This window comes from Pneumocystis carinii, assembly GCF_001477545.1.
Source record: "Pneumocystis carinii B80 chromosome Unknown supercont1.4, whole genome shotgun sequence".
NCBI classification, from domain to species: domain Eukaryota; kingdom Fungi; phylum Ascomycota; class Pneumocystomycetes; order Pneumocystales; family Pneumocystaceae; genus Pneumocystis; species Pneumocystis carinii.
The window spans coordinates 350,159-375,157 of NW_017264716.1; the positions used below are offsets into that span (position 1 = coordinate 350,159).

At 27.1% G+C, this 24,999-nt stretch overlaps 16 protein-coding genes across 16 annotated transcripts; 9 read left to right on the forward strand and 7 right to left on the reverse strand.

Annotated features, from left to right (window-relative positions):
- Nucleotides 1–80: 80 nt before the first annotated feature.
- T552_01016 (hypothetical protein) lies at nucleotides 81–2,107 on the forward strand. Its single transcript, XM_018369610.1, has 2 exons — nucleotides 81–98; nucleotides 147–2,107. The coding sequence occupies exon 2, from the start codon at nucleotides 175–177 to the stop codon at nucleotides 2,059–2,061; it is 1,887 nt and encodes a 628-aa protein (XP_018226798.1). The 5' UTR covers nucleotides 81–98; nucleotides 147–174; the 3' UTR covers nucleotides 2,062–2,107.
- Nucleotides 2,108–2,154: 47 nt separating this feature from the next.
- T552_01017 (hypothetical protein) lies at nucleotides 2,155–2,969 on the reverse strand. Its single transcript, XM_018369611.1, has 3 exons — nucleotides 2,749–2,969; nucleotides 2,454–2,689; nucleotides 2,155–2,409 (listed from the first exon to the last, which is right to left on the reverse strand). Exons 1-3 carry the CDS (start codon nucleotides 2,925–2,927, stop codon nucleotides 2,201–2,203), a joined length of 624 nt encoding a protein of 207 aa, XP_018226799.1. The 5' UTR covers nucleotides 2,928–2,969; the 3' UTR covers nucleotides 2,155–2,200.
- Nucleotides 2,970–4,014: 1,045 nt separating this feature from the next.
- On the reverse strand, nucleotides 4,015–5,477 carry T552_01018 (hypothetical protein). Its single transcript, XM_018369612.1, has 7 exons — nucleotides 5,302–5,477; nucleotides 5,140–5,262; nucleotides 4,971–5,098; nucleotides 4,877–4,930; nucleotides 4,728–4,833; nucleotides 4,592–4,688; nucleotides 4,015–4,547 (listed from the first exon to the last, which is right to left on the reverse strand). Exons 1-7 carry the CDS (start codon nucleotides 5,430–5,432, stop codon nucleotides 4,059–4,061), a joined length of 1,128 nt encoding a protein of 375 aa, XP_018226800.1. The 5' UTR covers nucleotides 5,433–5,477; the 3' UTR covers nucleotides 4,015–4,058.
- A 46-nt stretch (nucleotides 5,478–5,523) lies between these two features.
- Nucleotides 5,524–6,720, reverse strand: T552_01019 (hypothetical protein). The gene is made up of 2 exons (XM_018369613.1): nucleotides 6,618–6,720; nucleotides 5,524–6,574 (listed from the first exon to the last, which is right to left on the reverse strand). The coding sequence occupies exons 1-2, from the start codon at nucleotides 6,672–6,674 to the stop codon at nucleotides 5,570–5,572; spliced, it is 1,062 nt and encodes a 353-aa protein (XP_018226801.1). The 5' UTR covers nucleotides 6,675–6,720; the 3' UTR covers nucleotides 5,524–5,569.
- Nucleotides 6,721–7,032: 312 nt separating this feature from the next.
- Nucleotides 7,033–7,499, reverse strand: T552_01020 (hypothetical protein). The gene is made up of 2 exons (XM_018369614.1): nucleotides 7,349–7,499; nucleotides 7,033–7,295 (listed from the first exon to the last, which is right to left on the reverse strand). Exons 1-2 carry the CDS (start codon nucleotides 7,451–7,453, stop codon nucleotides 7,071–7,073), a joined length of 330 nt encoding a protein of 109 aa, XP_018226802.1. The 5' UTR covers nucleotides 7,454–7,499; the 3' UTR covers nucleotides 7,033–7,070.
- Nucleotides 7,500–7,687: 188 nt separating this feature from the next.
- T552_01021 (hypothetical protein) lies at nucleotides 7,688–8,709 on the forward strand. Its single transcript, XM_018369615.1, has 4 exons — nucleotides 7,688–7,807; nucleotides 7,852–7,933; nucleotides 7,976–8,070; nucleotides 8,115–8,709. The coding sequence occupies exons 1-4, from the start codon at nucleotides 7,729–7,731 to the stop codon at nucleotides 8,663–8,665; spliced, it is 807 nt and encodes a 268-aa protein (XP_018226803.1). The 5' UTR covers nucleotides 7,688–7,728; the 3' UTR covers nucleotides 8,666–8,709.
- Nucleotides 8,710–8,727: 18 nt separating this feature from the next.
- T552_01022 (ubiquitin-like protein 5) lies at nucleotides 8,728–9,144 on the forward strand. The gene is made up of 4 exons (XM_018369616.1): nucleotides 8,728–8,790; nucleotides 8,838–8,960; nucleotides 9,010–9,060; nucleotides 9,101–9,144. The coding sequence occupies exons 1-4, from the start codon at nucleotides 8,774–8,776 to the stop codon at nucleotides 9,129–9,131; spliced, it is 222 nt and encodes a 73-aa protein (XP_018226804.1). The 5' UTR covers nucleotides 8,728–8,773; the 3' UTR covers nucleotides 9,132–9,144.
- Nucleotides 9,145–9,304: 160 nt separating this feature from the next.
- T552_01023 (hypothetical protein) lies at nucleotides 9,305–10,721 on the reverse strand. The gene is made up of 2 exons (XM_018369617.1): nucleotides 10,466–10,721; nucleotides 9,305–10,415 (listed from the first exon to the last, which is right to left on the reverse strand). The coding sequence occupies exons 1-2, from the start codon at nucleotides 10,673–10,675 to the stop codon at nucleotides 9,351–9,353; spliced, it is 1,275 nt and encodes a 424-aa protein (XP_018226805.1). The 5' UTR covers nucleotides 10,676–10,721; the 3' UTR covers nucleotides 9,305–9,350.
- Nucleotides 10,722–11,687: 966 nt separating this feature from the next.
- Nucleotides 11,688–12,241, forward strand: T552_01024 (hypothetical protein; the record flags this gene model as incomplete). Its single annotated transcript, XM_018369618.1, has 3 exons — nucleotides 11,688–11,817; nucleotides 11,864–11,922; nucleotides 11,966–12,241. 3 exons carry the CDS (start codon nucleotides 11,688–11,690, stop codon nucleotides 12,239–12,241), a joined length of 465 nt encoding a protein of 154 aa, XP_018226806.1.
- A 720-nt stretch (nucleotides 12,242–12,961) lies between these two features.
- T552_01025 (hypothetical protein) lies at nucleotides 12,962–13,685 on the reverse strand. The gene is made up of 2 exons (XM_018369619.1): nucleotides 13,615–13,685; nucleotides 12,962–13,568 (listed from the first exon to the last, which is right to left on the reverse strand). Exons 1-2 carry the CDS (start codon nucleotides 13,654–13,656, stop codon nucleotides 13,002–13,004), a joined length of 609 nt encoding a protein of 202 aa, XP_018226807.1. The 5' UTR covers nucleotides 13,657–13,685; the 3' UTR covers nucleotides 12,962–13,001.
- A 333-nt stretch (nucleotides 13,686–14,018) lies between these two features.
- T552_01026 (serine/threonine-protein phosphatase 2B catalytic subunit) lies at nucleotides 14,019–16,257 on the forward strand. Its single transcript, XM_018369620.1, has 12 exons — nucleotides 14,019–14,172; nucleotides 14,283–14,495; nucleotides 14,536–14,660; nucleotides 14,703–14,814; nucleotides 14,861–15,006; nucleotides 15,047–15,186; nucleotides 15,235–15,312; nucleotides 15,357–15,499; nucleotides 15,547–15,624; nucleotides 15,672–15,950; nucleotides 16,003–16,168; nucleotides 16,212–16,257. Exons 1-12 carry the CDS (start codon nucleotides 14,064–14,066, stop codon nucleotides 16,237–16,239), a joined length of 1,617 nt encoding a protein of 538 aa, XP_018226808.1. The 5' UTR covers nucleotides 14,019–14,063; the 3' UTR covers nucleotides 16,240–16,257.
- A 215-nt stretch (nucleotides 16,258–16,472) lies between these two features.
- T552_01027 (hypothetical protein) lies at nucleotides 16,473–16,789 on the forward strand (the record flags this gene model as incomplete). The annotated part of the gene is made up of 3 exons (XM_018369621.1): nucleotides 16,473–16,475; nucleotides 16,518–16,603; nucleotides 16,657–16,789. The coding sequence occupies 3 exons, from the start codon at nucleotides 16,473–16,475 to the stop codon at nucleotides 16,787–16,789; spliced, it is 222 nt and encodes a 73-aa protein (XP_018226809.1).
- Nucleotides 16,790–16,944: 155 nt separating this feature from the next.
- On the reverse strand, nucleotides 16,945–18,888 carry T552_01028 (hypothetical protein). The gene is made up of 4 exons (XM_018369622.1): nucleotides 17,427–18,888; nucleotides 17,307–17,382; nucleotides 17,152–17,260; nucleotides 16,945–17,103 (listed from the first exon to the last, which is right to left on the reverse strand). The coding sequence occupies exons 1-4, from the start codon at nucleotides 18,842–18,844 to the stop codon at nucleotides 16,991–16,993; spliced, it is 1,716 nt and encodes a 571-aa protein (XP_018226810.1). The 5' UTR covers nucleotides 18,845–18,888; the 3' UTR covers nucleotides 16,945–16,990.
- A 609-nt stretch (nucleotides 18,889–19,497) lies between these two features.
- On the forward strand, nucleotides 19,498–21,010 carry T552_04098 (hypothetical protein; the record flags this gene model as incomplete). The annotated part of the gene is made up of 4 exons (XM_018372149.1): nucleotides 19,498–20,207; nucleotides 20,251–20,524; nucleotides 20,582–20,677; nucleotides 20,720–21,010. The coding sequence occupies 4 exons, from the start codon at nucleotides 19,498–19,500 to the stop codon at nucleotides 21,008–21,010; spliced, it is 1,371 nt and encodes a 456-aa protein (XP_018226811.1).
- A 105-nt stretch (nucleotides 21,011–21,115) lies between these two features.
- T552_04099 (hypothetical protein) lies at nucleotides 21,116–22,382 on the forward strand (the record flags this gene model as incomplete). Its single annotated transcript, XM_018372150.1, has 8 exons — nucleotides 21,116–21,415; nucleotides 21,461–21,554; nucleotides 21,614–21,729; nucleotides 21,775–21,847; nucleotides 21,892–21,965; nucleotides 22,010–22,028; nucleotides 22,075–22,224; nucleotides 22,267–22,382. The coding sequence occupies exons 1-8, from the start codon at nucleotides 21,266–21,268 to the stop codon at nucleotides 22,380–22,382; spliced, it is 792 nt and encodes a 263-aa protein (XP_018226812.1). The 5' UTR covers nucleotides 21,116–21,265.
- Nucleotides 22,383–22,479: 97 nt separating this feature from the next.
- T552_01030 (lysine-tRNA ligase) lies at nucleotides 22,480–24,834 on the forward strand. Its single transcript, XM_018369623.1, has 12 exons — nucleotides 22,480–22,611; nucleotides 22,659–22,704; nucleotides 22,751–22,831; nucleotides 22,884–23,146; nucleotides 23,194–23,463; nucleotides 23,511–23,577; nucleotides 23,622–24,158; nucleotides 24,204–24,371; nucleotides 24,418–24,521; nucleotides 24,567–24,624; nucleotides 24,671–24,721; nucleotides 24,769–24,834. The coding sequence occupies exons 1-12, from the start codon at nucleotides 22,526–22,528 to the stop codon at nucleotides 24,790–24,792; spliced, it is 1,755 nt and encodes a 584-aa protein (XP_018226813.1). The 5' UTR covers nucleotides 22,480–22,525; the 3' UTR covers nucleotides 24,793–24,834.
- The last annotated feature ends 165 nt before the right edge of the window (nucleotides 24,835–24,999 follow it).

Genomic DNA, 24,999 nt, shown 5'->3' on the forward strand with positions numbered 1-24,999 from the left:
CCTCATTTTTTAAAGGGTTTCTATTTTTATTAAACGTTTTCTTTGTTACGCGTTTTATATCTTTAAGATTTTTAACATTTGAATTATATATGAAATAAGTATTATACTCTATAATTCTTATTATTTTCTCTATTTAACGTGTTTAGAAGATATATTTTGTATATTTAAGTGATTATGTTGGAGAGATTTTTTGGAATTGAATATAACTCTCAAGAATTATCTTTAAATAAATATACAGGAGAAAAGTCAGATATATGTGAAGATAAGTCAGAACAATGTATGGAAATGTCTATGGGATTAAGAGGTTATTTTTGTTTTTTAAATATTAAAAAAAATATGGAATTGGTTAAAAAAATGTTTTCTGGAGTGAAAGATTTTGTTTTTTTAAAACGCGTTTTAAAGAGGAAAATAATGCCGAATTCTGAATCATATAAATCAATTGAGTCATCTGAAAGTAATTCTCTTATATTAATGGGTTCTTCAAATGCATTGACTAGAGGTCAAGTAAAAAATACATTTATCAATAAAGATGTTGATAAAAGAGAATTTTTGAATGATTCAAAGGTTGATTCAGACGATTTTTCAGGTTATTTTTTAAAGAGAGCATCTACGGGTTTTTTGGAATTAGATGATAAAAATATAACGAAGCCTAGTCAATCAAAAACGACAAAAACATTAGAATCGCCATCAGAAACTAAGTCTACCGGGAAATTGTCAGAACCAACTACCAACAATGGCACTTTTGTAACAATTCTTTCAGATCCTACTGAAACTAGTACACCTACTGCTAATTTGTCCGCACAGCATTCTCATTCTCGTTCTAATGATGGTTTATATATGATTCTAGGAATTTCTGCTATAGTTTTTTTGATTATTATTGTTATTGTTTTTTTGGTTATTTATGGTGTACGTCGTTCACTGAAGAAACAAGAGATGATTGAGGATATGGTTTATGAGAATGAAATGAATGTTCATGCGAAATTGATGAAGAATGCATCAGCATCAATTTCAGAAAAGACGAGTTCAACGTCAAATTCTATTTCTGGATCAGCGTCTATTTTAGGCTCTCGAAATTTGAATGATCCATATTTAAAACGAGGTACTTATTTTGATTCTAATGGAATATATGGTTCCAAGAACGATGAGAAGCAAGATGAACGGTCCCTTCATAACTCGCCTTTAAAGTATTATGGCATATCGCAATCAACAAATAATCGACCAAGCTCCTCACGTACAAGAAATTCTTCATATTATAATCCTTCAGGACAACCAATGCGGTCATTTTCATTGTCATCTAGATCAAAGGATTACTATGGAGGAAATAATCATTCATCAAATGTTAATTCTATATATGATGATTCTTTTCAAAAGGATCGAACACGATTAACATTTTATAATAATGATATGAATGGCTCCAGCTATGGAAAAGTTTCCTCAAATCAGCTGAGAACTCCGAATTCTGTATATTTATCAGAAGATCAAAACAGAGGATATCTTTCTTCTTCACAAATTAGAGTAGGGTCTCTTGAACCTCATGGAACTAATAGGTTCTTAAGCCAAGAGAGTTTGCGTAGTTCTCGTGCACAATTTGCTACTCAGCCAAATACATTGAGTTATAAAAATTCTTATAAAAACTTGGGAGCAAATTATCAGATGGATTCTTCTAATTTTGATACACCAAATTCGTATTCATCTGAATTATCAAATAATGCATCCTCGCCCTTATTCACTTATAAAAACTCTATAGGAAGCTCCTCTCACTATGATTCTAGTTTTACAAGTGAACATATGACTCCAAAATCTTTCTTCTCAAGAGAAAATATGAAAAATGAGTCTTATACTCCTAATTCAGGTTCTGAAAAAATGCTTCCTCCTAAGAATACATATAAACATCCATCTCAACAAGATTACATGCGTACACCTAGTATTTATGCTTCAGTTGGCATATGGGCTGAAAAAAAGAGGAAATTGTTAGATCTAACAAATAATTCGAATGAGCCTTTAAGTAATCGCTCTGACGAAAGTATGAATATATATCAGGACCATAGAATTAAAAAGTAAATTCTATCATTATTATTAATGATTATAATCATTTACTTATATTGATGATCTATCAGAAATTTATTGAAATATTTTTTGATATTTGAAATTATTGTTATACTTTAAATATTGTAACTAATAGTATTGTAAACATTTTAGATTACTCTGTACATCTCCACTTGGCTTCGTTTTCCCTTTTATCCTCTATTTCATGTACTTCACCTGCAGAGCTTTGTAAACTTTCTGATTCATTTGTTTCTGTAATCCATTGATGATTTTCGCTAAATATATCTATATCTCCTCCTGAATTTTGTTCTACTGATGGATGAAGTGAAGAACAATTTGATAAAGCTGTATAAAAGTCATGAACTAAATATATTAGCCCTTCTAGCTGTATATTTCGGTTGATCTACGTGTTGATGAATCTGATGGAGAAATGTACAATTCTGCCATATTTGCATCCGATTTTGGAACAGTGCCGTTCGTACCATTTTCCTTCAATGAAAGATTATTCAGATCCTCTATCTGCATGTAGATACATGACGTATCAAAGACTTCATGAGGCGTTCTATTAATTGCATGGAGAATTATTTTTGTATAAGGAATCTCAAGTCCCCTTGAAATACTTGGCGAAAAAATTACAAACGATCTATAGCTCATGTCAGAACCTGTAATATGTGTGCTTTTGAGCGGGAAAAAAGGCTATACTGAGAGGTTATATAGACATCAACATGTTCAGATAATCCAATCGCTGGAAAGGCTTTAAAAGCCGCTTCTTTTGAGAAAAAATGAAGAACGTTAGAAGAAAAGGTCCTTGGAGTTGATTCCTGGTGCTCTGAGAGCTCAATAAGACCTGTTGGAGGCTTTTCAATATATACAAATGCCATTAATTTTTTGGTACGTTGGTCGGTATAAATCTTATAAAAAATAGGTTATATATTAGCTTGATCTTTATATAAATCTTATATTTTATGTATTTTAGATAGGTTTTATGAATAAATCTGTGATAATTTTAAAAAAGCTTTTATTAGTTTTTAAATTTATAAGATATGAAATTAATGAATAAATATGTATGTTTTATGAATGATTTTATTTTATTTTGAAATGAAAGAAGTAATTATGATGAATATTATGTTTTTTTTTGAGTTTTTTTGGATGAGTTTAAGGCAGTTTAGAAATAAGTATGTTTTTGAGGGGTATTATGTAATATTTTTATTAATAAAGCTTATAATATGTAAATTGGAGTTATTTAAGAGGTGGATATTGTATTAGAAATCATTTTATTTTTGATTATATTTTGTTAGATATATATTAGACAATATTATTGTTATTAGGAAATAATAATGAGGCAATTAAAAATTGCTATAAGAGTAGTTTTTGGTTACTATAAGAATGATTTTTGCAATTGGAATAAGAATATATGTTTTTTTATATTATATTAATAATATTTTGGTGAGATTTTTAAGAAATAGAGGAAATTTTGAAATATTCTTTAATATTTTAAATTAAAAAATTGATTATTAATTTCTAAGGAATCATGTTTTTTATTTTAAGTTTTTAAGATTTAATTGATGTATTATTGTATAGTTTTTATTATTATGTCATGTAATTTTATATTAAGATCATAAATCTTTAATTAGATAAAGATTATAAAAAATGTTATATGAGATTTTTAAAAATGAAAATGATGAGAAATCATTTTAATATAATTGAATTAGAACTATGCTATTTTATGTTGATTTAGTTTTATAAAGTTTTATTAAATATAATATATTAAATATTTTAGAGAATATTTTGTTTTTAATATAAAAATGATCTTTCAAGCATAAAATTCTAATTTAATACAGTCAAATATAAGAAACTTAATATTATAATGCATATGTTTTATAAATTGCATTATACATATATTTTAAATTTATATGAAATTTGAAAATCATTGAAAAAATAAAATTGTTTCTTGATATTTAAAAAAAAAAAAAAAACATTAGCACAGTTTAATATTCATAAGATTTTTATTTTTAATGATACCATGGTTTTACTTCCATTCCAGTTGGAGGTTGAACTTCTACTCTTTTTGAACCAACTTCCTTCCAATTGGTACTCAATGCAGTTCCATTGCTTTCTATATAACTTTTCATCATTGCCCGTTTTGTATCATCATCTGCATTGGCATAAATTTCTTGAAATAATTTGTTAAGTGCAGTATCTTCTGTTTCATCCTTTTCTGTAACCATAGTTCTTGAAAGTAAGTCCCAGTCTTTTGATCCATATTTAGAGGAAGATGGATATAGATTGGATTTGTTTGAATTTTTGTTAATTGTTTGAGTATCTGGAATTTCTGTTTCAAGAGTCAACCATTTTTCTGTATAACGCTTTTTCAATTTCATCTCAATTTTTGTGTTATATACTGTAAATACAGATGATAAAGCATCAATTTCACCATAAAGATGAGCAAGCTCGAAAGTATAGTTTTCTTGAGTAACTGGTAAAAAAAATGTTACAGATAACTATTACTACTTAAAAAAACAATCAATATGTTTATCATACATACTGATCTTTCTTTAAATTCTTTTTTTAATGTATTTTTGTCTACTGATTTTGCATATAAAGTAATTGTAACTGTATCATCATTTTGATACCATTCATACCTTATTTATTAATAACAATTATACTAAAACATAATATACCTTATATTTGACTTCTCCTTTTCATTAACTGACTTTTTTTCTGTATTTATTTCACTCTGTACTTCTACTGATTGTATTTTTTCAATTTCTGCTTGTAAAATGTTATCTATCAACAAAATAAGAATAATAAATTATTAAAATCAATCTACCAAGGTCTCTAAGACATGGAATCTCTCTAATTGTACATTCTTTTTCACATTCCACTGCTCATATCAGAAATAGTCATTTCATAACAATAAAAACCTTTTTCTATCGCCATTTTCACCTTCAAAAGCCATGATGCTAACATATTATTATTCGGAATACATTCCTCTGCCTTTCTTAACGCAAAATAACTGTTTTCCGGTTGTCCTTGACGAAATAGCGTAATACTATCTCTTTTAACCCAGATTTTTATGTAAAAAACTAATACCCTCTGCGCAACTGCCCCAGTCCCTTCTGTTCTCGTTTACCCTTCAAATCAGCAAGATAAACTGCTGCTTCTGCATCCTTAAGTGCCTCTTCATATTGCTTATTACAGTGATAAGCCGTTGATCTGACTTGTTAAATGGCTTAAAACATAGTAAAAAAGTACCGTTTAATATGGTAATCAATAGACGTAGGAATCTCCTTAAGAGCTCTTGTTAAAGCTTCAATTGCATTAGAATAATCCTTTAATTCTGTATATTTTTCTGCTTGTTTTGCTAAATCTGCAGCAGGAGACATAGTCTTGATAGTGATTAAATTTTTTTAAGAAAAATACAATAAATATAGATCTTATGTCTTTGTTTAAGTACAAGGAAAAAGGTTATTGTTTTTTCTTTGTTTAAAAATTAATTATTTCGTTTTATTGTGAAAATTTATTAAGATGAAGTTTCTAAATTATTTGTATCATAGTCAGTATCTTCAATCTCATTTTTTATGTATGATATATCATTTTTATGTGCTGGTATTTGATAATATTGAGAAAGAGGAAGCCAAGTCCCGAATGTAAGATAACTTGTATGATTTTTAACATTTTTTTCCATTCTTCCTACATCTTTCCAATTCCTACCTTCTTCTCCTTCTTTAATTCTCTTTGCCGGACGTACATCTCCACTGTTATGTTGTTTTCCATTCCTTCTATTCTCTTGTACCTCATGAATACGCTGTGCTGCTTCTAATATATCTTTATATTCTACTTTTCTTGCAATCCATTCACAATGATTCACTTCTGAGAGTTCTATATCATAGAACCCGTATTTCTGAAGGTGTTTAAGTGTTTTTTGAACCTGTTCAATGCATGGACTGAGACAACAAATCCTAGTTTGTCTCTCCTTAGAAAAATGAGGAATCATTTTACAAATTACTTTCCATGGTGCTGGCAAATCAATAAATACTGCATGAGCTATAACCTCATAATCCTTAACATAAAATCCATCTGTAATAACGTCCTGATAACACAGAATAACCGGTCCTTTAGGTACTAAAATTCCATTTTGTTTAAACTCATCAAGTGCCTCTTTATATCTTTTTTCATGATATTCATATGAAAATACTCTTCCTGTTAACCCAACAGCTCGTGCAAGAGCATGAGTCATGCTTCCACTCCCTGTTCCTGCCTCTATAACTGTCATTCCTCTCTGAATTCTTAATTTACTTTGTATAAAGCTAATATCATGTGTATAAACAATCTGTGTTCTACGAAGCAATGCTCTAGTCCATAATTCAGGCGTAGGCCTTAGAATATGTAAATATCCTGCACCATTGGAGCTTGGAACCTGAGATCCATAAGGTAATCCAATAATATCTGAATGTGCATAAGTTCCAAACTTATTATTAAAGACTTTTCCTCTCTCAATGACAATAGAATGGACTTGTTCTCTTGTCTATTAATATATCAACATATTTCTATTGTATTATAGGCTTTACCAGCCATATAATTACTACATCTCCTTCTTCTACTAGTGTTTTTTTCTCCCAAAACATGATTATTATGTTTTTCTAATCTAAGAACTTAATATAATATAGTAAAGGAGTTTTATTAAAGGTTATGGAGGTTTTATGAATAAAACTTTTTAAATATATTTAATTGAGAAGTATTTTTTTTCTATTACATGTTAATTGTTGAATAAATTAAGAAAAATAATTAAAAATATAATAAATAAAGAATAAAAGTTTTATAATATTTTTCGAAATAATTTAAACAAGTATTATCATTAAATATTTTTGTAAAATATATTGGTTTGTAATTAATATCTATTTATTTTTAGTTAATGTAAAAAAAATATAAAAAAGATAAATTATTATACCTAATATTTGTATAAAAAGTATAAATTCTATTTTAGTATAATTTAGTTTTTAATATAATAAAATTAAAATATTTTATGATGTAGATGGTGGTTTCGTTAAAGTAGGTTGTAATAAACGTTCATTTGTATCTAAATAACCAGGTGCTATTTTTCTAACTTCGTATAAATATCTTGCTTCTGCAGTTGTTTCCCATTGTTTAAGACGTTCTGACCATAATAAAATTTTATTATTTAAATCATCATAATGTTTTAAAGATGAAGTTTTAATATCAGATATACAATCAAATACTTCGTCTAACTGAAAATAAATATTTTTAGTAAATCGATTTGCCGGAAAAAAAGAGAGCTTACAGATTTAGGTGTTTCTAATGTAAGTGAACAATATTCATAAGGAAGTGTAATTGGTTCTGGAATAAATAAAGAAGGTGATATGATAAGAGATATTTTAGGAGCCATATTCGAGTATGTTTCCGTACTTTTTTATGTATAAAATGATTTAAAGAGAATAATTGGATGTTAAATATCTTTATCAGTATGTAGCGATAAAATCCGGTAGTTGATTAACCCTAAAATAATTTTTTTAGAAAGAATAGATAAAAGTATTATAGTATTTGAAGATATAAATGATATTAGAGCCGAATTTGTATAGTTTCTGTATGTTGATTTTTTTTTGAAAAAAAAAAGAGTAAAAATTGATTAAAAACTCGTTGAAAATGATATTTTGAAATAAAATGATGAATTTTGAACTGTTTGAAGGATTAAGTGCATATTTCTGTAAAACAGTGCCATCCTCTATTATTAAAATATGGCGTATATATATCCTGTTTGGTTTTTGATTTATTGATATATTGAAGAGTTATATGGTGGAGAAACTATATTTGTTCCAGCATATAAAAAACCAGATATTTGGTTTGGTATGAGTAAAAAAGTGATAAAGTATGTATTTTAATCAATGATATATGATTTAATGTGAATTAGAAAGAAAAATTCTCTCCATGAACGATGGATTTATGATAGTATTTTAGCGAATAAACAGATATCTTTTGGCGATTATTATATCATGAATCAGTCAAGTAATCTGATAATAAGTGTTTTATAATTCTAAAAATTGAGTTAGGATTTTTGAAATATGAATTATCTCGATCAAAAAAACTTAAAAAAGAAAAAATCCAAAAAGCATTAGATCGTAAGAAAAAATCCTTTCAAAAATCCAATAGGGTAGCTCTAGCTAATGATTCTGACAATAATCTTTCTCAATATGATTCAAATATAAAGCCTCATAATGATATTTTGCCATTTAAACATACTCAGTCAACATCTTTCAATTATACATCAATATCAAAGAACATTTCCGACTCAATTACTTCCACTTCATTAAAAAACAAATCTTATTCTTCTTCGATAGCAAATCAAAGGATTGATTTACTGCCAACATCTTATCAAAATATAGGAAATTATATTTTCAATAAGTCTCTCTTTCGAAAATCCTTTTTGAAAACAAAGAAAAAATCTACTGTATCTTCTTCATTTAAAACTTCTAAATCACCAATTAAGAAAATTAAGATTTTAACGTTAAACGACTTCAATTCTACTGCCAACATCTTCGAAATAGTGGCTACCAAAAAAATAAATGATACAAGTAGATCTGTACATCCTAGACTTAAATAACCCTATTTTTTAATAGATTAATATATTTTTATCTGTTCTCGTAGTCTTTAATTTCGTATAAGATTTTTTTAAAAAAATTTGTAAAATAAACAAAATTTGTTTAGTAAAATGATTGAAATTATCTGGTTTTCCTTGTATATTTCTAAATATTTATTGTATTAATTAAGCCCAGTAATGATCGCCTTGGAAAGAAAGTCCGTGTAAAATGTAACGAAAATGATACAGTTGGTGACCTTAAAAAATTAATAGCAGCACAAACAGGTACCAACTGGCAAAAGATCGTTTTGAAAAAATGGTATAATTCCCTAAATTAAGTTATTTTTTTTTTTTAAGATTTGATCTAGGTATAGTACGTTTAAAGATCATATTACATTGAGTGATTATGAGATCCATAAGTAAGTTATTGACAGGTTAAATTTACTAACCCTAAACCAGTGGAATGTCTCTCGAGCTTTATTATAGTTAAATATAATTGTAATAGTTAAATATGTTGCAAAAAGATAGTGAAACTAATAATGAGTCGATTCCATTGCTTTATTAATTCCTTGTCTAAATCTTTTGTTTTTTTATCTCTAGACGATTTTTTATTATCTCTTTATTTATATTAATTTTTCTTGTTCTTTATATATATATATATATATATGTTTTGTAAGAGAGAATGTATTAAATAAGATAGTATTTTGGCTTATCTTACTTTCCATCCCCTTTTAATAGCAATTTCCTTGGTTCTTTGACTTTTAGAATTGTCTGCTGTTTGAGAATTTTCCGAAAGAGGTGCTGTTGAAGATAGTTGTGATGGAACATTTGATATTTCCGTTGAAACAGGATATATTTTGCCATCGTATTGTTTTTCCTCATAGTCTTCTTTTTGTATATCCTGAAAATTTGATAAATTGGTATTTTTTTGAGATGGTGGTGATGGTGATGGTGATGGTGATCTTGAATGTGATCTCGAAAGAGTTTTTGAACGAGATGGAGATAGATATGACGAAGATGAGTTAGATCCCGATCTTTCCTTTGATCTACTCGATCTAGAAGAGGACAAATCCGAACGATTTGTCTCATATTCTTGTTCGCAATGAATTGATGTCTTTTCTTTCTCTTTTCTTTTCTCCCAAAATTTTTTAGACCAACCTTCATAATCAATATCCTCATCTTCTGTATCAGAATTTTCCTTAAAACTCCATAGATTCATGCTTTCTTCTTTGTAAAAAGTATTAAGTGCTTCTAATAATTTTGGAGAAGTATGATTTGATAATGTAATTGGTTGACATAAATGTGGAGGTATACTTATATACGACTGTATAGACTCTTTTATGACTTTGGCATCTGGTAAAAGAGGAATCATACATGCTGCTGGTAATTCCCAATATGATGCACCTTGTCTTCCATGTTGAAAAGGTTTAATATAATCATGATTTTTAGATGTATTAGAAAAATTTGGTTTTGAAGATGTTTGAACTAACGGAACCATTAATCCTGCACGGATAGCTTTCATTGTAATCTCTGTAAAATACTTTTTCTCACTCCAAAGATTTAAAAGATCTTCTATCTTGTCTTTTTCTGCATCTGGTGCATAATATCCCAAACGAAGAAGTGCCAAAAGTGATGGTTTTATCTCCAGAGAAACATCTATGTTATTATTCTTAGAAGAATGACTCAATATATCATTAATAAGATATAAAATATATAAACGTTGAGAAAATGTTGTCAATGTTGTTGAAAATGCCACTAAATACTTAAAAAAGTACTAAGAAATAATTAAACACATATATAACTAACATCTTCTAGTAAAAAAACCCCCATAAGTTCTTTTGTTATAATATATTCTTCTTGCCATCGTCTTGCATTCTGTATTGCCTTATATCGCCCCGTTTTCACTTGTTCAATCAGATCAATAACATCATTTTTAATAAAACGATGAGATTCATTTGAATATGTATGTTTATCAAGCTCTGATAACAATTGAAACTTAATTTTCTCCAGTTTTTCTTTCTCATCTATATTCATCTTTTACCACCTTTATTATATTGATATTAATATTAAGATCTCTTTTGATTAAATTAATAATAGATATTTGTTATTTCATAGAAAAGATCTAAGTAATAGATTTTGGTTTTTTTTTAGTTTGTTTTTGTAATTTTGTTTGACTTTATATTTTTAAAAATATAGAAAAACTAATAAAAGAAATAATGAAGATTTTTGATTTAAAATGTGGTACTAAGTAATCTTTTTGTTTATCCTGAAAGAATATAATTTAAATAAGAAATTTCATAAATTTATTTTGTAGAAGTTGATATTTAAAAAATATAGAAATAGATGAATGAATAAATTAATAAATTAATAAATGAAATGAATAAATGAATGAATGAATTATTTATTTATTTAATGAATGAAAATGTATAATTAATAGGATTTATGTATAATTAATAGTATAATTTTATTAAGAAATAACTTATTGAGCATTTTTCAAGTTTAAAGAGTATTATATGAAAATTAAAAAAATCTAATTATTTGTTTAAAATTTGAATATTAAAGATGATGAATAAAAAATATTATGTATTCTTATTATATTTCTATAGAAAAATAATTATAATCTTGTAATAAGTTTTTTAGATAATTGAAACAAGGCAAATTTAAAAAATTAAAACAAGATATTTTATTTATAAATTATCTTTTTTTATAATGTAAATCCTTCTATTCTTGTTAATAGAAGGAAGAGTTGTATTGTTTTATTGTTTTTAGATTAAGTTATTTTGAAAAACTATTTATATAGTAATAATATTAATATTTTTAATAAAAATATATGTAAAAAAATAAATAAAATAACAAATAATATAATTTCTTTATTGATAAAGGCATCTGTTTGTTTTTTGTCTGAAATTTATAGTTTTTTTAATTTGAACGTATACTAATTAAGAAACGTATTGTTTGTTTAATTTGCTATTTTTTCTTAAAAAAAACATAAAATCTTTAGATATTTGTATTAATTATATGAAAATATTAATATTTGGAAGAAAATATGAATAATAATGATAAAATAAAGAAAAGAAAAATCTCAAATACTAATAAAAAAAGAAAACGAAAAGTGTTGTTTAATATTACAAAAGATATAGAATTTAATGAAACATTTCTTGAAAAAGATGAAAATGGTGTTTAAGAATTGTTTTATTTTTTAAAATTAATAAAATCTATCAGGAAATTTTATTAATGGTGATAAAGCTAGCGATTTTATAAAAAAACTAACAGAACATAATGTAAATACATGTTAATAGCTTGCTAAACAGTTGATATATTTAGGTATCAATTACGTCACTTGATTTTATGTTTGTATGGGTTTATGTTGAAGAAGAGCCTCTCCTTCATGAAATTGCTACTATTCTTGAAGTAAAAAAGCCATATACATTAAGAGAATGGACTGCAAATGATAGAAAATTTCTAAGTCTTGATATAAGAAATTATAAATTTGTCAATGATATAAAAAAATGTGTAGGTTGGGATGATGCATCAGGATGCAATATCAAGAATTGGACAAAATATTGGCTTCCATCATATATAACGAATCAAAAAACATGAGAAGAAACTAAAAAAACAAAAAAAAAGAAAAAAAATAGACTCTTTTATATTCTAGAAATTATTTTTATAATTCTATTATGTAATGTTTATATTTCACTTGGCTTTTATAGTATATCTTTTAAATGTTTAGAATTCTAATTAAAAAGGCATATAAAGATATATTATAATAGGAAATCCGAGTTTTAATGCATTTTTATGTAACTAGAGTACTCTTATACATATAATTTTTTATCTTTACTGAATGTTTTTCATATATAAACCATTCAGCTATTGAATTTTAGTTTTTTTAACATTTTATTTTTTTTAAAGCAAAGATTACTAAATTTACTATGTTACTTGGCTATATTGTTATCAAAAACAAATTAAACAATTTAGATTTCATTTATAATATTAAAAACATTCATTTAATTAAAAATTATCTTAAATTTAATATTTAATTTTCATTAATTAGCTTGGATTTTATTAATACTGCCTAAAAATATATTAATTAATTAATTATATATATATTCCTGGTTTTTGTCAATGATAAAAATTAATAATTATTCATTTTTCATATATATAAGATTGATATAATATTGTTTAATCAATTTACTACAATCTAGCTTCATTGTAAAGTTTTTAATTGAATTTTTTATATATAATTTGTTTTCAAATAAAATATATTGAATAAACTAAAAAAGCATAATACTTGCATTTTAATATACTAAAAAATTTCTATTATTTTAAATAACTACATTTTTTTATAGTGATTTAAAAACATTTAAGATGATAAATGTATATCATCTGAATATGATAATAGATCATAATCTAATTCACCAAGAATATTAATAACTGTCATGGAACAATTCTTAGGTGTTCCTCCAATTCTTATATTTTTAGAAACATTAAGATATCCCAATCTAACAAGATGTGAAACCAATGTTGCTATATATCCCCCATGCGTTACAACAACTAACGTCGAAATTTCATCTCGAATAGATATTATCTTCCCATTCCAAAATTTCATAATTCTAGATATAAAATCCTTCTTATTTTCACCATAATCATCTATTGTTTTATTTTCTTCTCTTAACTTTATCTTTATTTCCTCATATGTCAATCCATTTAGTTCTCCTAAACGATTTTCTTGTAATTCCTCATAATACTCACATATTATGTTCCCATTGTCTTTTAAAAATGGTTCAATTGTATCTTTTGCTCTTATAAGATTACTACAAAAAACTTTCTCAATTTTTAGCGTACAAAGACGCTTTAAAAGCTTCAATGATTGTTCCTTTCCCTTATCATTCAATGGAATATCCAGATCGCCATGTAACCTATGATTTTTCTACATTTTTATCCCTTCTATACAAAAAAAAACACACAAATCTTACATTGAAATCTGTTTCTCCATGGCGTATCAAAATTACCAACATGTTTCACCAAATACTATACTAATACTCTACTACATACATCAATCCATGTAAAAATATTTCATTCATGGCCTTATTTACAAAATATTATGTATAATCAACCTAGATCTAAGTTTCTTCCACTTCGTGGATATCAGCTTAAATTATGGCAAAAAATACACAAGAAAAACAATAAATATACACATCAATTCATCTAAAAACTATCTACAATGTTGATTTTATAAGTTATGATTCATGATATTTTAAGACTAAGTTCGCAAAAATAAGAAAGGTCAAGAGGGTTCTTAACGTCTGGAAAGCCAACGTTATAAATTGTAACAACTTAGTCCCTTGACATAGAATGAATATTTAAGGGAAATAATAGAATTCAGAGTTATTTTAAAGACTTTTTAAGGATAATTTTTTGATTTATGAAAACTCTTCAAAAAAAAGCGTCTAAAGAGCCATCTAAGACAGACTTTACAGTCTTTCAAATGGAGAATGGGGAATTTGTAAGCACACAAGAAAGAATCTGCAAAGGTCCGTAAATTATTTGTTGGTTATTTTATGTTTTATGATATTATATGGAATTGGGAGGAGATAATATATATAATGAATATTATATTCAATGCTAAAGCAGGAATTTGTAGATGTTCAAGCACCAATTACATATATTCCAACAGATGATGAAATTTTTATTATGGATGAGAATGGTGGAAAGAGATTAAATATCCAGTTTATCAAGAATCATTTTTATAGAGAGGGAAGAATTAGTGAAGAACATGCTTTATGGATTATTATGGAGGGAACAAACATATTTAGGAATGAACCTAATCTAATTGAACTTGAAGCGCCTATAACTGGTATATTTATATAAATTTTATTATTTTATATAATTGTTAGTATGTGGAGATATACATGGACAATATTATGATCTTATAAAATTGTTTGAAGTGGGGGGAAATCCATCAGAAACAGACTATCTTTTCCTTGGGGATTATGTTGATCGTGGTTATTTCTCTATTGAAGTTTAATATATGTATATTATAACTTTTATAATTTTTATATAGTGTGTACTTTATCTATGGGCATTAAAGATATCATATCCTAATTCTTTTTACTTATTGAGGGGAAATCATGAATGCCGACATTTGACAGACTATTTTACCTTTAAGCTTGAATGTATATATATATATATATATTATAAATGTTTTATTGAAATTGATAGGTAAACATAAGTATTCAGAAAATCTCTATGATGTATGTATAGAAAGCTTTTGTTCTTTACCCTTGGCAGCAATTATAAATAAGCAGTTTTTGTGTCTTCATGGTGGACTTAGTCCAGAATTGAATGTTTTAGATGATCTGAATTCAGTAAAGACATTTTTTTAAAAAAATACACTAAAGATTTCAGATTGATCGTTTTCGTGAGCCTCCAATACATGGAATGATGATAGATTTACTGTGGAGTGATCCATCAGAGGAATTTGGAGATGAAAAAACAGATGATTTCTTCGTTTATAATCATGTACGAGGCTGTTCTTATTTTTTCAGGTTTGTTGTTATTAATGTTAGATCATGTCTTTAAACAGGTATTTGTAGCTATGCAGCAGTTTGTTCATTCTTAGAAAGAAATAACTTATTAAGCATTATTCGAGCTCATGAGGCTCAGGATTCTGGGTAACTTTTTTACACAATTATACATGGATTTTGTTAATAAACAGATACCGTATGTATTGCAAAAACAAAACTACAGGATTCCCAAGTGTTATAACAATTTTTTCTGCTCCAAATTATTTAGATATTTATAATAATAAAGCAGCAGTTTTAAAATATGAAAATAATATTATAAATATTAGGCAATTTAGTATGCTATTATTCTATCTATATCATCTACTAATTATTTATTTATAGGCAGTAGTCCACATCCTTATTGGCTTCCTAATTTTATGGATGCGTTTACATGGAGTTTACCTTTTATTGGAGAAAAAAGTATTTATACATTAAATAATTAAGGACATTCTTCTTATTTTTTATAGTTATAGATGTGTTTATTTCTATTCTTAGTATTTGTTCTGAAGATGAAATTAATGATGAAAATTCTACAAAACAACATGACTTTTGTGTTACAGATCTAACAGAATCTGAACAGAGGATGCAAATTATTAAGAATAAAATCGTTGCAATTGGAAGACTATCTCGTGTATTTCATCTCTTAAGACAGGAAAGTGAAAGTATTACTGAATTAAAGGCTATTTCTGGTAATACAAAACTCCCACCAGGGACTCTTATTCTTGGATCTGAGGGAATTAAAAATGGTATATCTTTATTATATATTTTTATTCTTTTTTATTCATATTTCTTTTTAAGCAATTACAACTTTTAATGAAGCCAGATCATCAGATATTGAAAATGAACGCTTTCCTCCTCCAAAAAATGACATTGATCAAAACTACGATCTCATTTTTCAGGATTCTCTTTGTCAAACAGATAATGAACAAGATTTTATTAACAAATTATTTAAAAAAATTTCTCTGTATGTTTAATTATTTTATATACAATTATTTATGAATCATTAGGAAATCCTCTAAAAAGCAATTCTCATAATACTTGTCTTTAAATCTCTTATTTACTTATATAAAATATTTAGTTCTATGTATAAAATATTGATTTTCATTTTGTAAAATTTTTATTATAAAAGATAAAAGTTTTTAATCTTTAAAGTATTATTTTTATATCAAAAGCAAACATATGTTTATTAGTATAAATCTTTAAAATATAGCAATTGGCTCATCTATAGATAGTTTTTGTCTCGATTGAATCGCCTTATATATTATAATATGGTAAGTTTTTTTTGATATTTAAAAAAATTCATAATATTTCAGAGTCTTGGAAAAATTGTTCATATTTCACTTGATTTGGTATTAATTTCCTCTGTTCTTGCAGGTATTAGACGTTCAACTGGTTTAACGTGAGATTTTCTGCATGAAAGATATATATAACCCAGTCTAACATGAATTTCAGCATTAAAACAAATATGTTTGATAAGGACACTGAAATGGTTATTAATAAATATTTAAGTATTGGCAACTGGGTAGTGGATCAAAGTGTTACTTTTATGAGCACAAGCAAATATTTTGAGAGACGACGTATTTAATAAATATTAAAAAAATGACAGGAGATGAAGGGCAGGGTGAATAGTGTATAGTTAGAAGAATATTTGTGCTTTCTTTCAAATAAAAAAAAGCATAAAGAAATGTTTCGAATAAAAATAAATGATATTTTGTATACGTCGATATTATACCTTTTAAATTTTGTATTAAAGATTATGTTAGATTTGTTAATATATTAATTGATATTACTCAGAAGAAACAGTCCAACATTTTCTTGCAAGAGGACTGGATACAATCGGTTTATGAAAATCAATTTTCTTTTTTGCAGCAATTAAACTGCATCGTTCAAGTTCTGTAACTGTATAATGTTAAAAAAATATTTATAATATTTGAAAAATATCCATACATGGTTTAGGCGGTGCGGTTTTAGGAACAGAAGGCTTCTTTTCAGATGGCAACATAATCGAATTGGGCAATGTAGGTGTTAATGTCCTAGGTTCCATGGGCGTTCTTTTCTGTAAAACAGTGTTATGGTTAATAATGAAAAAGGAAATGAATTACATTGCATGAAAATGTATCCAGATCCAAGTTTATTAGATAATTTGTTTCATCAACATGTCTATCTTCTTCTTCACATCTGACAGCTATTATAAACATGCAATAAAGACCAATATATCTTACTTCATGATCCAATTTATTCCTACACAATGTATTTTTCGAGACTCGTTAATTTTTTCTAAGTAATTGTTTGCTGCTTTAACTTTTTCAAGAATTTTGGTGCTTCCAGATCGCCATACTACGTGCGTAATACCAATGCTTTGAAAACCATTTGAATTATCCATCCTTATTAACATATCGGTTGAAGGAGCAGTCCAATTCCATTTTTCCTTAATCGTTGCACCAAGCTCAGTAAGGATACATTTAAAACTCAGACTAGCATCATTATTATCCATTGCCTTAATATCTAAATACGCGGTAACATGTCCTAGTGGCTTTGACTTAATAAATGCAGACGAATTCAATGATGAATTTGGTATAGTTTGAAAAAGCTTATCTGTATCTTTATCCATAGCTTCATAATCCGATTCCGAATCACTTGATGTATAATCACTTGTAATTGGAACAAGTATATCACGACAATGACTTGGTGTTGTAATTCTCATATTGCTCAATTTCGCCGTTAAAAACATAGGCTGATATATATATGTTTTATCATCAACCTGACATGTATTCGTGTATGATTCTGGTGTACCTAAAACACGCATACCAGATTCATCTAATGAATAGTTTTCCTTGTATTTAAACGTTGATTCATTCACAATATTTGTTTTTTTATTATTACATAGAAAATCTTCTAATTTCGTATCGTTTGAACTCTGCTTTTTCGATTTGACAGGCGTAGAAAATCCTTCCTTCATATTATTTGTCTTATTATCCATTTCTTTCTCCCCTTTACTAGCCGATTTCTTTTGTAAATTCGTTGGAGACACATATGTTTTCATTTGTGTTTTCGTTTGCGTATTTACACAGTTCCTTGCCCTCACATGCTTTTCCCTCCCTTCTTTTACTTCTTCTTTGTCCTTTTCCTTGCCTGGATTTATATGAAATGTTCCTTTTTCTCCTGTTGAGTGTCCTGCACCCGTTATCACCGATGATCTCTTTATACGCTGCGGTGTTTGGTTTTTCTGCAGCGTCCTTCCAACATAACTTATTCTGTTTTGTTTCTCACGTCTTTCCTGCTTCTTCTTCTCACATAAAACATCCAAACTCCCGTTATTTCTCCCATTCTTTGCTTCACTACTTCCTGTACCCGGTGTTCCTCGAGGCCTTAAGGGCCGTGCAACCCGAAGTGCTGGTGTTGATAACAATCGTTTCTGTGTATCACAGCAGTTTCTTTCAAGTTCTTCATTTAAAGACATATTTTGAAAGGGAACGCGAGTTGCTGAACGACGTGCCGGCGTTGTTAACGCTCTGGATGTACTTGAACATGAAGATGGTGTAGATGATGTTCTAAAAGATGTTTTTGGTGGTCTTTCTGTAGGTTTAAGAGGCGTCTTAACGGCTTTTATAGAGTCGTCTGATATTTCTTGTGTCTGCATTGTTATTCGATCAGCGAGATGGTTGGGTTTTTTTAAGGTAAGAGGAAGTTAGAAATGAAAGAATAGAAATAAAAGAGGCATGAAGAAGATGGAGATAAAATAAATAAGAGGGATTATATATGAAGAATGTATGCGTCTTGTATGCGTCTTGTATGCGTTTTATATGGGTCTTATATGGGTCTTATATGGGTCTTATATGGGTTATATATGCATATATAAAAGACAGATAATTTAACAGGCCAAAAAATAAAATAAACAAAATAGATAAACAAATTTAGCTAAAGACAATGAACTATAATATATTCAAGTTTATAAAGGTGTATGCGCTATGTATGCGTATTGTATGCGCTTAATTAATCGAAAATTGCGCTAATCGATACGGATATTAAATGGATGTAGAGACTATAATTATATAGGAACAGGCAGTTTTTACTAAAATTTATCTTGGAAATAGATTTTATTAATCAAACTAAGCATTTTTATGATATTTGGAATAGATGGTTTTTGGGATTTATTAGATTGAAATATAAAAAAACATTATATGATAAAAAATTAAAGAGAAAAACATAGTTTAACAAGAATCAATTGGGTATTTTTAATCATTCTACAAGAATATATCAGAATTTTTTAGTTTGATGTTTCAAGAAAAAAATATGAAAAATGAAGAAAAAACAAAAAAAATATATAATAAAGTGGATATAATTAGTACTAAGAATGTTTTTATTATTGGGCAAGTTATTCGCATTTTCTTATTAATATATGGACATTGGCATGATTCAAAATCGGCGTTTAAGTATACAGACGTGGATTACATGGTTTTTACAGGAGCAGCAAAGGAGGCGTATCATAGAAGATCGGTTTATGATAGAGAAACATATAGATATACGCCTCTTCTTGCATGGATTTTAATTCCCAATGTTATGGGAGTTCCATATTTTGGCAAAATTTTATTTAGTATATGTGATATGATTGCAGGGTATTTTATAAGGAATATTATGATATGGCAAGGATATTCAATGAAAAGAGCTAATATATATGTGACGACATGGTTGTGGAATCCGGTTGTTGCTGTAATTAGTACGCGTGGAAATGCGGAAAGTATGATTGGTACAGGTGTTCTTTTATGTTTATGGATGGCACTTTTAAAACGACCTTTTCTGACGGGATGTTTATTTGGGCTTATTGTTCATCTTAAATTATATACAATTATTTATGTATTTTCTTTTTTATGGATAATGGATAACAAATATGAAGGAAAAGTAATGTTAAAGGGTATTTTAAATTGGATAACTTATTCACGTGTGTATTTTATTATAGCAACTCTACTTTCATCGGTTTTGTTAAATGGGATAATGTATAAAATGTGAGTATTAACAAAAATAGGATTTTTTGTTGATAAAGATTAGTTATGGCATGCCATTTTTAGAACATACTTATTTTTATCATTTTATTCGAACAGATCATCGACACAATTTTTCTCCATATCATTTATGGCTTTATTATGCTTCTTCTCCAGTTAAATCATCTTTTCATATTCCAATCTCTTTTATTTCATTTATACCACAAATGTTACTATCGATGTGTTTAATTCCTATTGCATTTTCTAAGAAAAATCTTCCTGTGACTATATTTTGTCAGACATTTGCATTTGTGACCTTTAACAAAGTATGCACTAGTCAGGTATTTTTCTTTTTTTTTTTTTCAAAAAAAAACTATGTTCTTACAATCTTTTTTTAGTATTTTATGTGGTATCTTATATTGCTTCCTTTTTTTCTTCCACTTCTTAATGTTTCTTCTGGTTTGTTAATGGCTTTCTTTTGGTGTTTTGGACAAGTAATTAATTTAATTATTTAGAATTTTTTTTGATTTCCTTAGGCTTTATGGCTTTTTTTTGCTTATCGCCTTGAATTCCTAGGAATAAATGTATTTTTCCCTTATTTATGGCTTTCTGGTCTTTTATTTTTTGTCATTAATATATGGATTTTGGGTTGCATTATTGATCGTCTTTCACATAAGGTTATATTAGATAAATGTATGTTTTTATCTATGTTTTATAGATCATTTCTTATTTTTCTAGAATTTAATAAAAGGAAATACTGTCTTTCAGAAAATAAAGATATCACAAAACAATTAAACTTGTATATCTATATCTATATATATATATAACGAATTGAAGTATGAGTTTATCAAATATAGATTCAATTGTTCTTGTTATTTTTTATATAACTTATATTTATTAATATTAATATTAATATATTATCTCTACGTAACCTTAAAAAAATGAACTTTATATTTATAAGATAAATATTATTATAAAGAAGTCCTTTTTTTTAGAAATATCTTTAAATATCTGGGTTCTTTTAAGATTTATTTAAATGTTCTTCTTTTAAATCTAAATTGGGGTTTTTCATAAGCTAAAAAATGATTTTTATTCAAACAAGAAGCACATATCGTTTATTATTTCATAAAAATATAAATAAAGACTTGTTTTTGATTCATAATAAGCATTTTTTGTGCTTTAAATCTCGTTTTTCTACTTTAAATACACAAAGAAATAAGGAAAGGATTGGTGTAAGAAATTTTTTAAGAAAACTCGGGAAAAATAATACATATTAGCCATTCTCATGGAAATCTGGATCTTTGTTTCTCATAACGGGTATCTTTCTTGTCTGGCATTTTAAGAATGAGAAGAAAAAAGTGGAACAAAGACGTAAATCTCTTTTTTTTAAAAAAAAGAAGATAAATAGCTAATAAAATGGAATAAAACAGGCCATTCAAATCAAAATATATCTATTGGAAAACCTAGAATAGGTTCTGATTTTGAATTGGTTGATCATAATGGAAGAAATGTCACAAATAAGGATTTTTTGGGCAAATATATGTTGGTATATAAATAAACTTGATTAATTATAAAATAAATAACATTTTAGATCTATTTTGGATTTACTAGATGTCCTGATATTTGTCCAGAAGAATTAGATAAAATGGCTTCTGTGATTAATAGTTATTATTATTTGGTTACTTTTATATAAATTAATATATTTTAGATATCAATAGTCAAAGAAATCTACTGACACCTATTTTTATTACATGTGATCCAAATAGAGATACTCCTTCTCAGGTAAATTGGATTTTTTATTGGAAATTTTTATTAAATTATTTTAGATCAAAGAATATCTTAAAGGTAATATATTTAACATATTTTATATATTGTTTTTACATTTATATAGAGTTTCATACTCAAATAATTGGACTAACAGGAAGCTACGAAGCAATTAAAGCTGTCTGCAAGGCTTATCGTGTTTATTTCTCAACACCACCTAATGTAAAACCAGATGATGATTACCTTGTAGATCATTCTATTTTTTTTTATTTAATGGGTATTTTTTTACTAAAAAAAAAACATATCTAATAATATTTAGATCCTGATGGTCATTTTGTAGATGTTTTTGGCCGACAATACAATGCACAACAAATAACTTCAAAAATATTACAATATATTAATGATTGGGAAACATCAAAAGGATACATCATATAATAAACTTTTAATATTACAATTCTATTACAAAAACAAATCTCATTGCACTCTTGGTATTTACTCTATCTCTTGTTTATATTGTTTTTTCATATGATATTGGCGATTCGTTATCAGATTTATAACTTTATAAAAAAAACAAAAGGATGGAGGAATCTTCACCAAGTAACCCGATAAAACAGCTTGGAAACCTTTGTTTAGATGAAAGGTCGGGGGAATATGTCTCAAAAACGCAAGATTCTATGGGTTTTTTTTGATAAAAATATTAATATTTAATAGAGAGTTAAAAAGACGGTTAAAACTTCAGGAAAAAAAAGAAAAAAGAGTTAAATATGCTTTTATATGGTTATATCTAAGTCTTACAAACCTAGGAAGCTAAAGCATTAACTACAGTTTCACCAAAACCTGTTAAAAAACATGTTTCAGAAATTAATGAAGATTTAACGCCTAATGTTTTATTTTTTGACTTTAAACTAAGATGAAATGATTGTTAAGTTGTTATAGAAGTATTATGAGCTTCGTTCTCGGCATATTAATATGCTTCGTGCTTCTAAAAACTTAGATCCATATCCGCATAAGTTTTGTGTCAATATTCAGATTGAAGAATTCATTAAAACCTACAGTTTTATGAAGAGAGGAGAAGTTAATAGGGACATTATTGTTTCTGTTGCAGGAAGAATATTAAATAAGCGGGATTCGGGTTCAAAATTGCGTTTTTATGATCTTTGTGATGATGGTGCAAAAATTCAAGTGATGGCGCAAGCACAGTAGGATTTAAAAGGTCCATTAGAATGTTTTATAGTGATATAATTAGGGATTGTGAAAAAGACTACTTAGAAATGCATGAGCATATTCAGAGAGGAGATATTGTAGGAATTATTGGGTATCCTGGCCGTACATCGCCTAAAGGCAAAGGAAAGGATGAGGGAGAAGGAGGGGAATTGAGTATATTTTGCAAAGAAATGGTGCTTTTAAGTCCATGTCTTCGTATGCTTCCAATGGAGCGTCAAGGTTTAACAAATCAAGAAACAAGGTATCGACAAAGATATCTTGATCTTATTATTAATAAATCTACACGAGAGAAGTATATAATTATTTTGAAAAGTATGTTTTATTTATCAGTTTTATAAGGTTTATCATGAGATGTAAAATTATTGAATATATTAGAAAATTTCTGAATTCACGCAAGTTTCTAGAGGTAATTATTATTGTTTTTTATATAAATATTCTCATTGCAATAAGGTTGAAACTCCTATGATGAATTTTATTCCAGGAGGTGCCAGTGCTAAGCCTTTTATCACACATCATAACGAGCTTGATCTTAATCTTTATTTAAGAGTTGCACCTGAATTATATTTAAAAATGTTAGTGATAGGAGGCTTGAATCGGGTTTATGAAATTGGAAAGCAATTTAGGAATGAGAGTATTGATCTTACGCATAATCCTGAATTTACAAGCTGCGAATTTTATTGTGCTTATGCAGATATGTATGATCTTATTGATATAACAGAAGAAATGTTATCAAATATGGTTTATGAATTAACCGGTGATTACAAGATTAAATATCATGTTAATGAGCTCGAAGAAGTTACTATTGATTTCTCAAGGCCATGGAATCGTATAGAAGTTATTCCATTTTTGGAAGAAAAACTCAATGTTGTTTTTCCTCCTGGTGATCAATTGCATACAGAAGAAACGACTAACTTTCTTATCTCCTTATGTGAAAAACATCATGTTGAATATTTACCACCCATAACAAATTCTAGATTATTTGATAAGGTAAAATTAATTCATTTTATCAAGAAAATAAGTAAATATTTTAAGCTTATCAGTGAATTTTTGGAACCTCTATGTCTTAATCCGACATTTTTGATAGGTCATCCTCAAATTATGTCTCCATTGGCAAAACATCATAGATCTAATGTAGGATTATGTGAAAGATTTGAATTATTTGTAGCCTATAAAGAACTTGTTAACGCATACACGGAACTAGTAAGATATTTTTGTATTTCTATGGCTTTAGTTTATAATGAAATAGAATGATCCAGTTCAACAACGAATAAGATTTGAGGAACAGATCAAACAAAGGGATCAAGGAGATGATGAAGTTCAAATTATTGATGAGAATTTTTGTTTAGCTTTGTAAGTTTTATTGTTAAAATTATCTTGTTTTTTTACTTTCAAAAGGGATTATGGATTACCGCCTACTGCAGGATGGGGAATGGGAATAGATCGACTAGTAATGGTATATTTGGCTTTTCTGTTTATATTATATTGTTGATTTTTTCTAGTTTTTGACGGATTCATGCAATATTAAGGAAGTTTTATTATTTCCTACAATGGTAATTTGTGTTTTTATTATGGTTAATTAATTAATATATAAATCTAGAAACCTGATGCTACTTCTAATTGATTAATTTTTAATAAAAATATTTTGAAAATAATTATTTTCAAAATATAACTCTTATTTTTGCATATATTTTTGAATAAAAAAATTAAACAAATTTGTATTATAAAATGATTAAAATTACTTAAAATATATTAAAAGTGATTATTTTAAAGTTATAAATTCTTGTAAAATAATCTATGTATCTATTTAAATACAGCTTATCTGAATGAA

What these genes read in the sequence shown, in the direction of transcription:
- T552_01023 (XM_018369617.1), bottom strand. Translation starts at nt 10,675, where the DNA reads ATGAATATAGATGAGAAAGAAAAACTGGAGAAAATTAAGTTTCAATTG. An exon ending in TAACAAAAGAACTTATGGGG is followed by an intron (nt 10,416 to 10,465) that starts GTTTTTTTACTA and finishes ATTATTTCTTAG; the next exon opens with TACTTTTTTAAGTATTTAGT.
- T552_01018 (XM_018369612.1), bottom strand. Translation starts at nt 5,432, where the DNA reads ATGTCTCCTGCTGCAGATTTAGCAAAACAAGCAGAAAAATATACAGAA. An exon ending in CTGGGGCAGTTGCGCAGAGG is followed by an intron (nt 5,099 to 5,139) that starts GTATTAGTTTTT and finishes TAAAAGAGATAG; the next exon opens with TATTACGCTATTTCGTCAAG. An exon ending in AAGAATTTAAAGAAAGATCA is followed by an intron (nt 4,548 to 4,591) that starts GTATGTATGATA and finishes AAGTAGTAATAG; the next exon opens with TTATCTGTAACATTTTTTTT.
- T552_01017 (XM_018369611.1), bottom strand. Translation starts at nt 2,927, where the DNA reads ATGGCATTTGTATATATTGAAAAGCCTCCAACAGGTCTTATTGAGCTC. An exon ending in GATGTCTATATAACCTCTCA is followed by an intron (nt 2,690 to 2,748) that starts GTATAGCCTTTT and finishes CATGAGCTATAG; the next exon opens with ATCGTTTGTAATTTTTTCGC. An exon ending in TCCATCAGATTCATCAACAC is followed by an intron (nt 2,410 to 2,453) that starts GTAGATCAACCG and finishes TAATATATTTAG; the next exon opens with TTCATGACTTTTATACAGCT.
- T552_01020 (XM_018369614.1), bottom strand. Translation starts at nt 7,453, where the DNA reads ATGGCTCCTAAAATATCTCTTATCATATCACCTTCTTTATTTATTCCA. An exon ending in CATTAGAAACACCTAAATCT is followed by an intron (nt 7,296 to 7,348) that starts GTAAGCTCTCTT and finishes ATTTATTTTCAG; the next exon opens with TTAGACGAAGTATTTGATTG.
- T552_01019 (XM_018369613.1), bottom strand. Translation starts at nt 6,674, where the DNA reads ATGTTTTGGGAGAAAAAAACACTAGTAGAAGAAGGAGATGTAGTAATT. An exon ending in ATGTAGTAATTATATGGCTG is followed by an intron (nt 6,575 to 6,617) that starts GTAAAGCCTATA and finishes ATATATTAATAG; the next exon opens with ACAAGAGAACAAGTCCATTC.
- T552_01030 (XM_018369623.1), top strand. Translation starts at nt 22,526, where the DNA reads ATGGAGGAATCTTCACCAAGTAACCCGATAAAACAGCTTGGAAACCTT. An exon ending in GGGGAATATGTCTCAAAAAC is followed by an intron (nt 22,612 to 22,658) that starts GCAAGATTCTAT and finishes AATATTTAATAG; the next exon opens with AGAGTTAAAAAGACGGTTAA. An exon ending in AATAAATCTACACGAGAGAA is followed by an intron (nt 23,464 to 23,510) that starts GTATATAATTAT and finishes CAGTTTTATAAG; the next exon opens with GTTTATCATGAGATGTAAAA.
- T552_01025 (XM_018369619.1), bottom strand. Translation starts at nt 13,656, where the DNA reads ATGTTGGTAATTTTGATACGCCATGGAGAAACAGATTTCAAT. An exon ending in ATGGAGAAACAGATTTCAAT is followed by an intron (nt 13,569 to 13,614) that starts GTAAGATTTGTG and finishes ATAAAAATGTAG; the next exon opens with AAAAATCATAGGTTACATGG.
- T552_01022 (XM_018369616.1), top strand. An exon ending in AAGATCGTTTTGAAAAAATG is followed by an intron (nt 8,961 to 9,009) that starts GTATAATTCCCT and finishes GATTTGATCTAG; the next exon opens with GTATAGTACGTTTAAAGATC. An exon ending in AGTGATTATGAGATCCATAA is followed by an intron (nt 9,061 to 9,100) that starts GTAAGTTATTGA and finishes ACCCTAAACCAG; the next exon opens with TGGAATGTCTCTCGAGCTTT.
- T552_01016 (XM_018369610.1), top strand. Translation starts at nt 175, where the DNA reads ATGTTGGAGAGATTTTTTGGAATTGAATATAACTCTCAAGAATTATCT.
- T552_01026 (XM_018369620.1), top strand. Translation starts at nt 14,064, where the DNA reads ATGAAAACTCTTCAAAAAAAAGCGTCTAAAGAGCCATCTAAGACAGAC. An exon ending in TTTTAGATGATCTGAATTCA is followed by an intron (nt 15,007 to 15,046) that starts GTAAAGACATTT and finishes TAAAGATTTCAG; the next exon opens with ATTGATCGTTTTCGTGAGCC. An exon ending in ATCTGAGGGAATTAAAAATG is followed by an intron (nt 15,951 to 16,002) that starts GTATATCTTTAT and finishes TTTCTTTTTAAG; the next exon opens with CAATTACAACTTTTAATGAA.
- T552_01028 (XM_018369622.1), bottom strand. Translation starts at nt 18,844, where the DNA reads ATGCAGACACAAGAAATATCAGACGACTCTATAAAAGCCGTTAAGACG. An exon ending in TGGATACATTTTCATGCAAT is followed by an intron (nt 17,261 to 17,306) that starts GTAATTCATTTC and finishes ACTGTTTTACAG; the next exon opens with AAAAGAACGCCCATGGAACC. An exon ending in AACCGCACCGCCTAAACCAT is followed by an intron (nt 17,104 to 17,151) that starts GTATGGATATTT and finishes AACATTATACAG; the next exon opens with TTACAGAACTTGAACGATGC.
- T552_01021 (XM_018369615.1), top strand. Translation starts at nt 7,729, where the DNA reads ATGATGAATTTTGAACTGTTTGAAGGATTAAGTGCATATTTCTGTAAA. An exon ending in CTCTATTATTAAAATATGGC is followed by an intron (nt 7,808 to 7,851) that starts GTATATATATCC and finishes GATATATTGAAG; the next exon opens with AGTTATATGGTGGAGAAACT. An exon ending in TTATATCATGAATCAGTCAA is followed by an intron (nt 8,071 to 8,114) that starts GTAATCTGATAA and finishes AAATTGAGTTAG; the next exon opens with GATTTTTGAAATATGAATTA.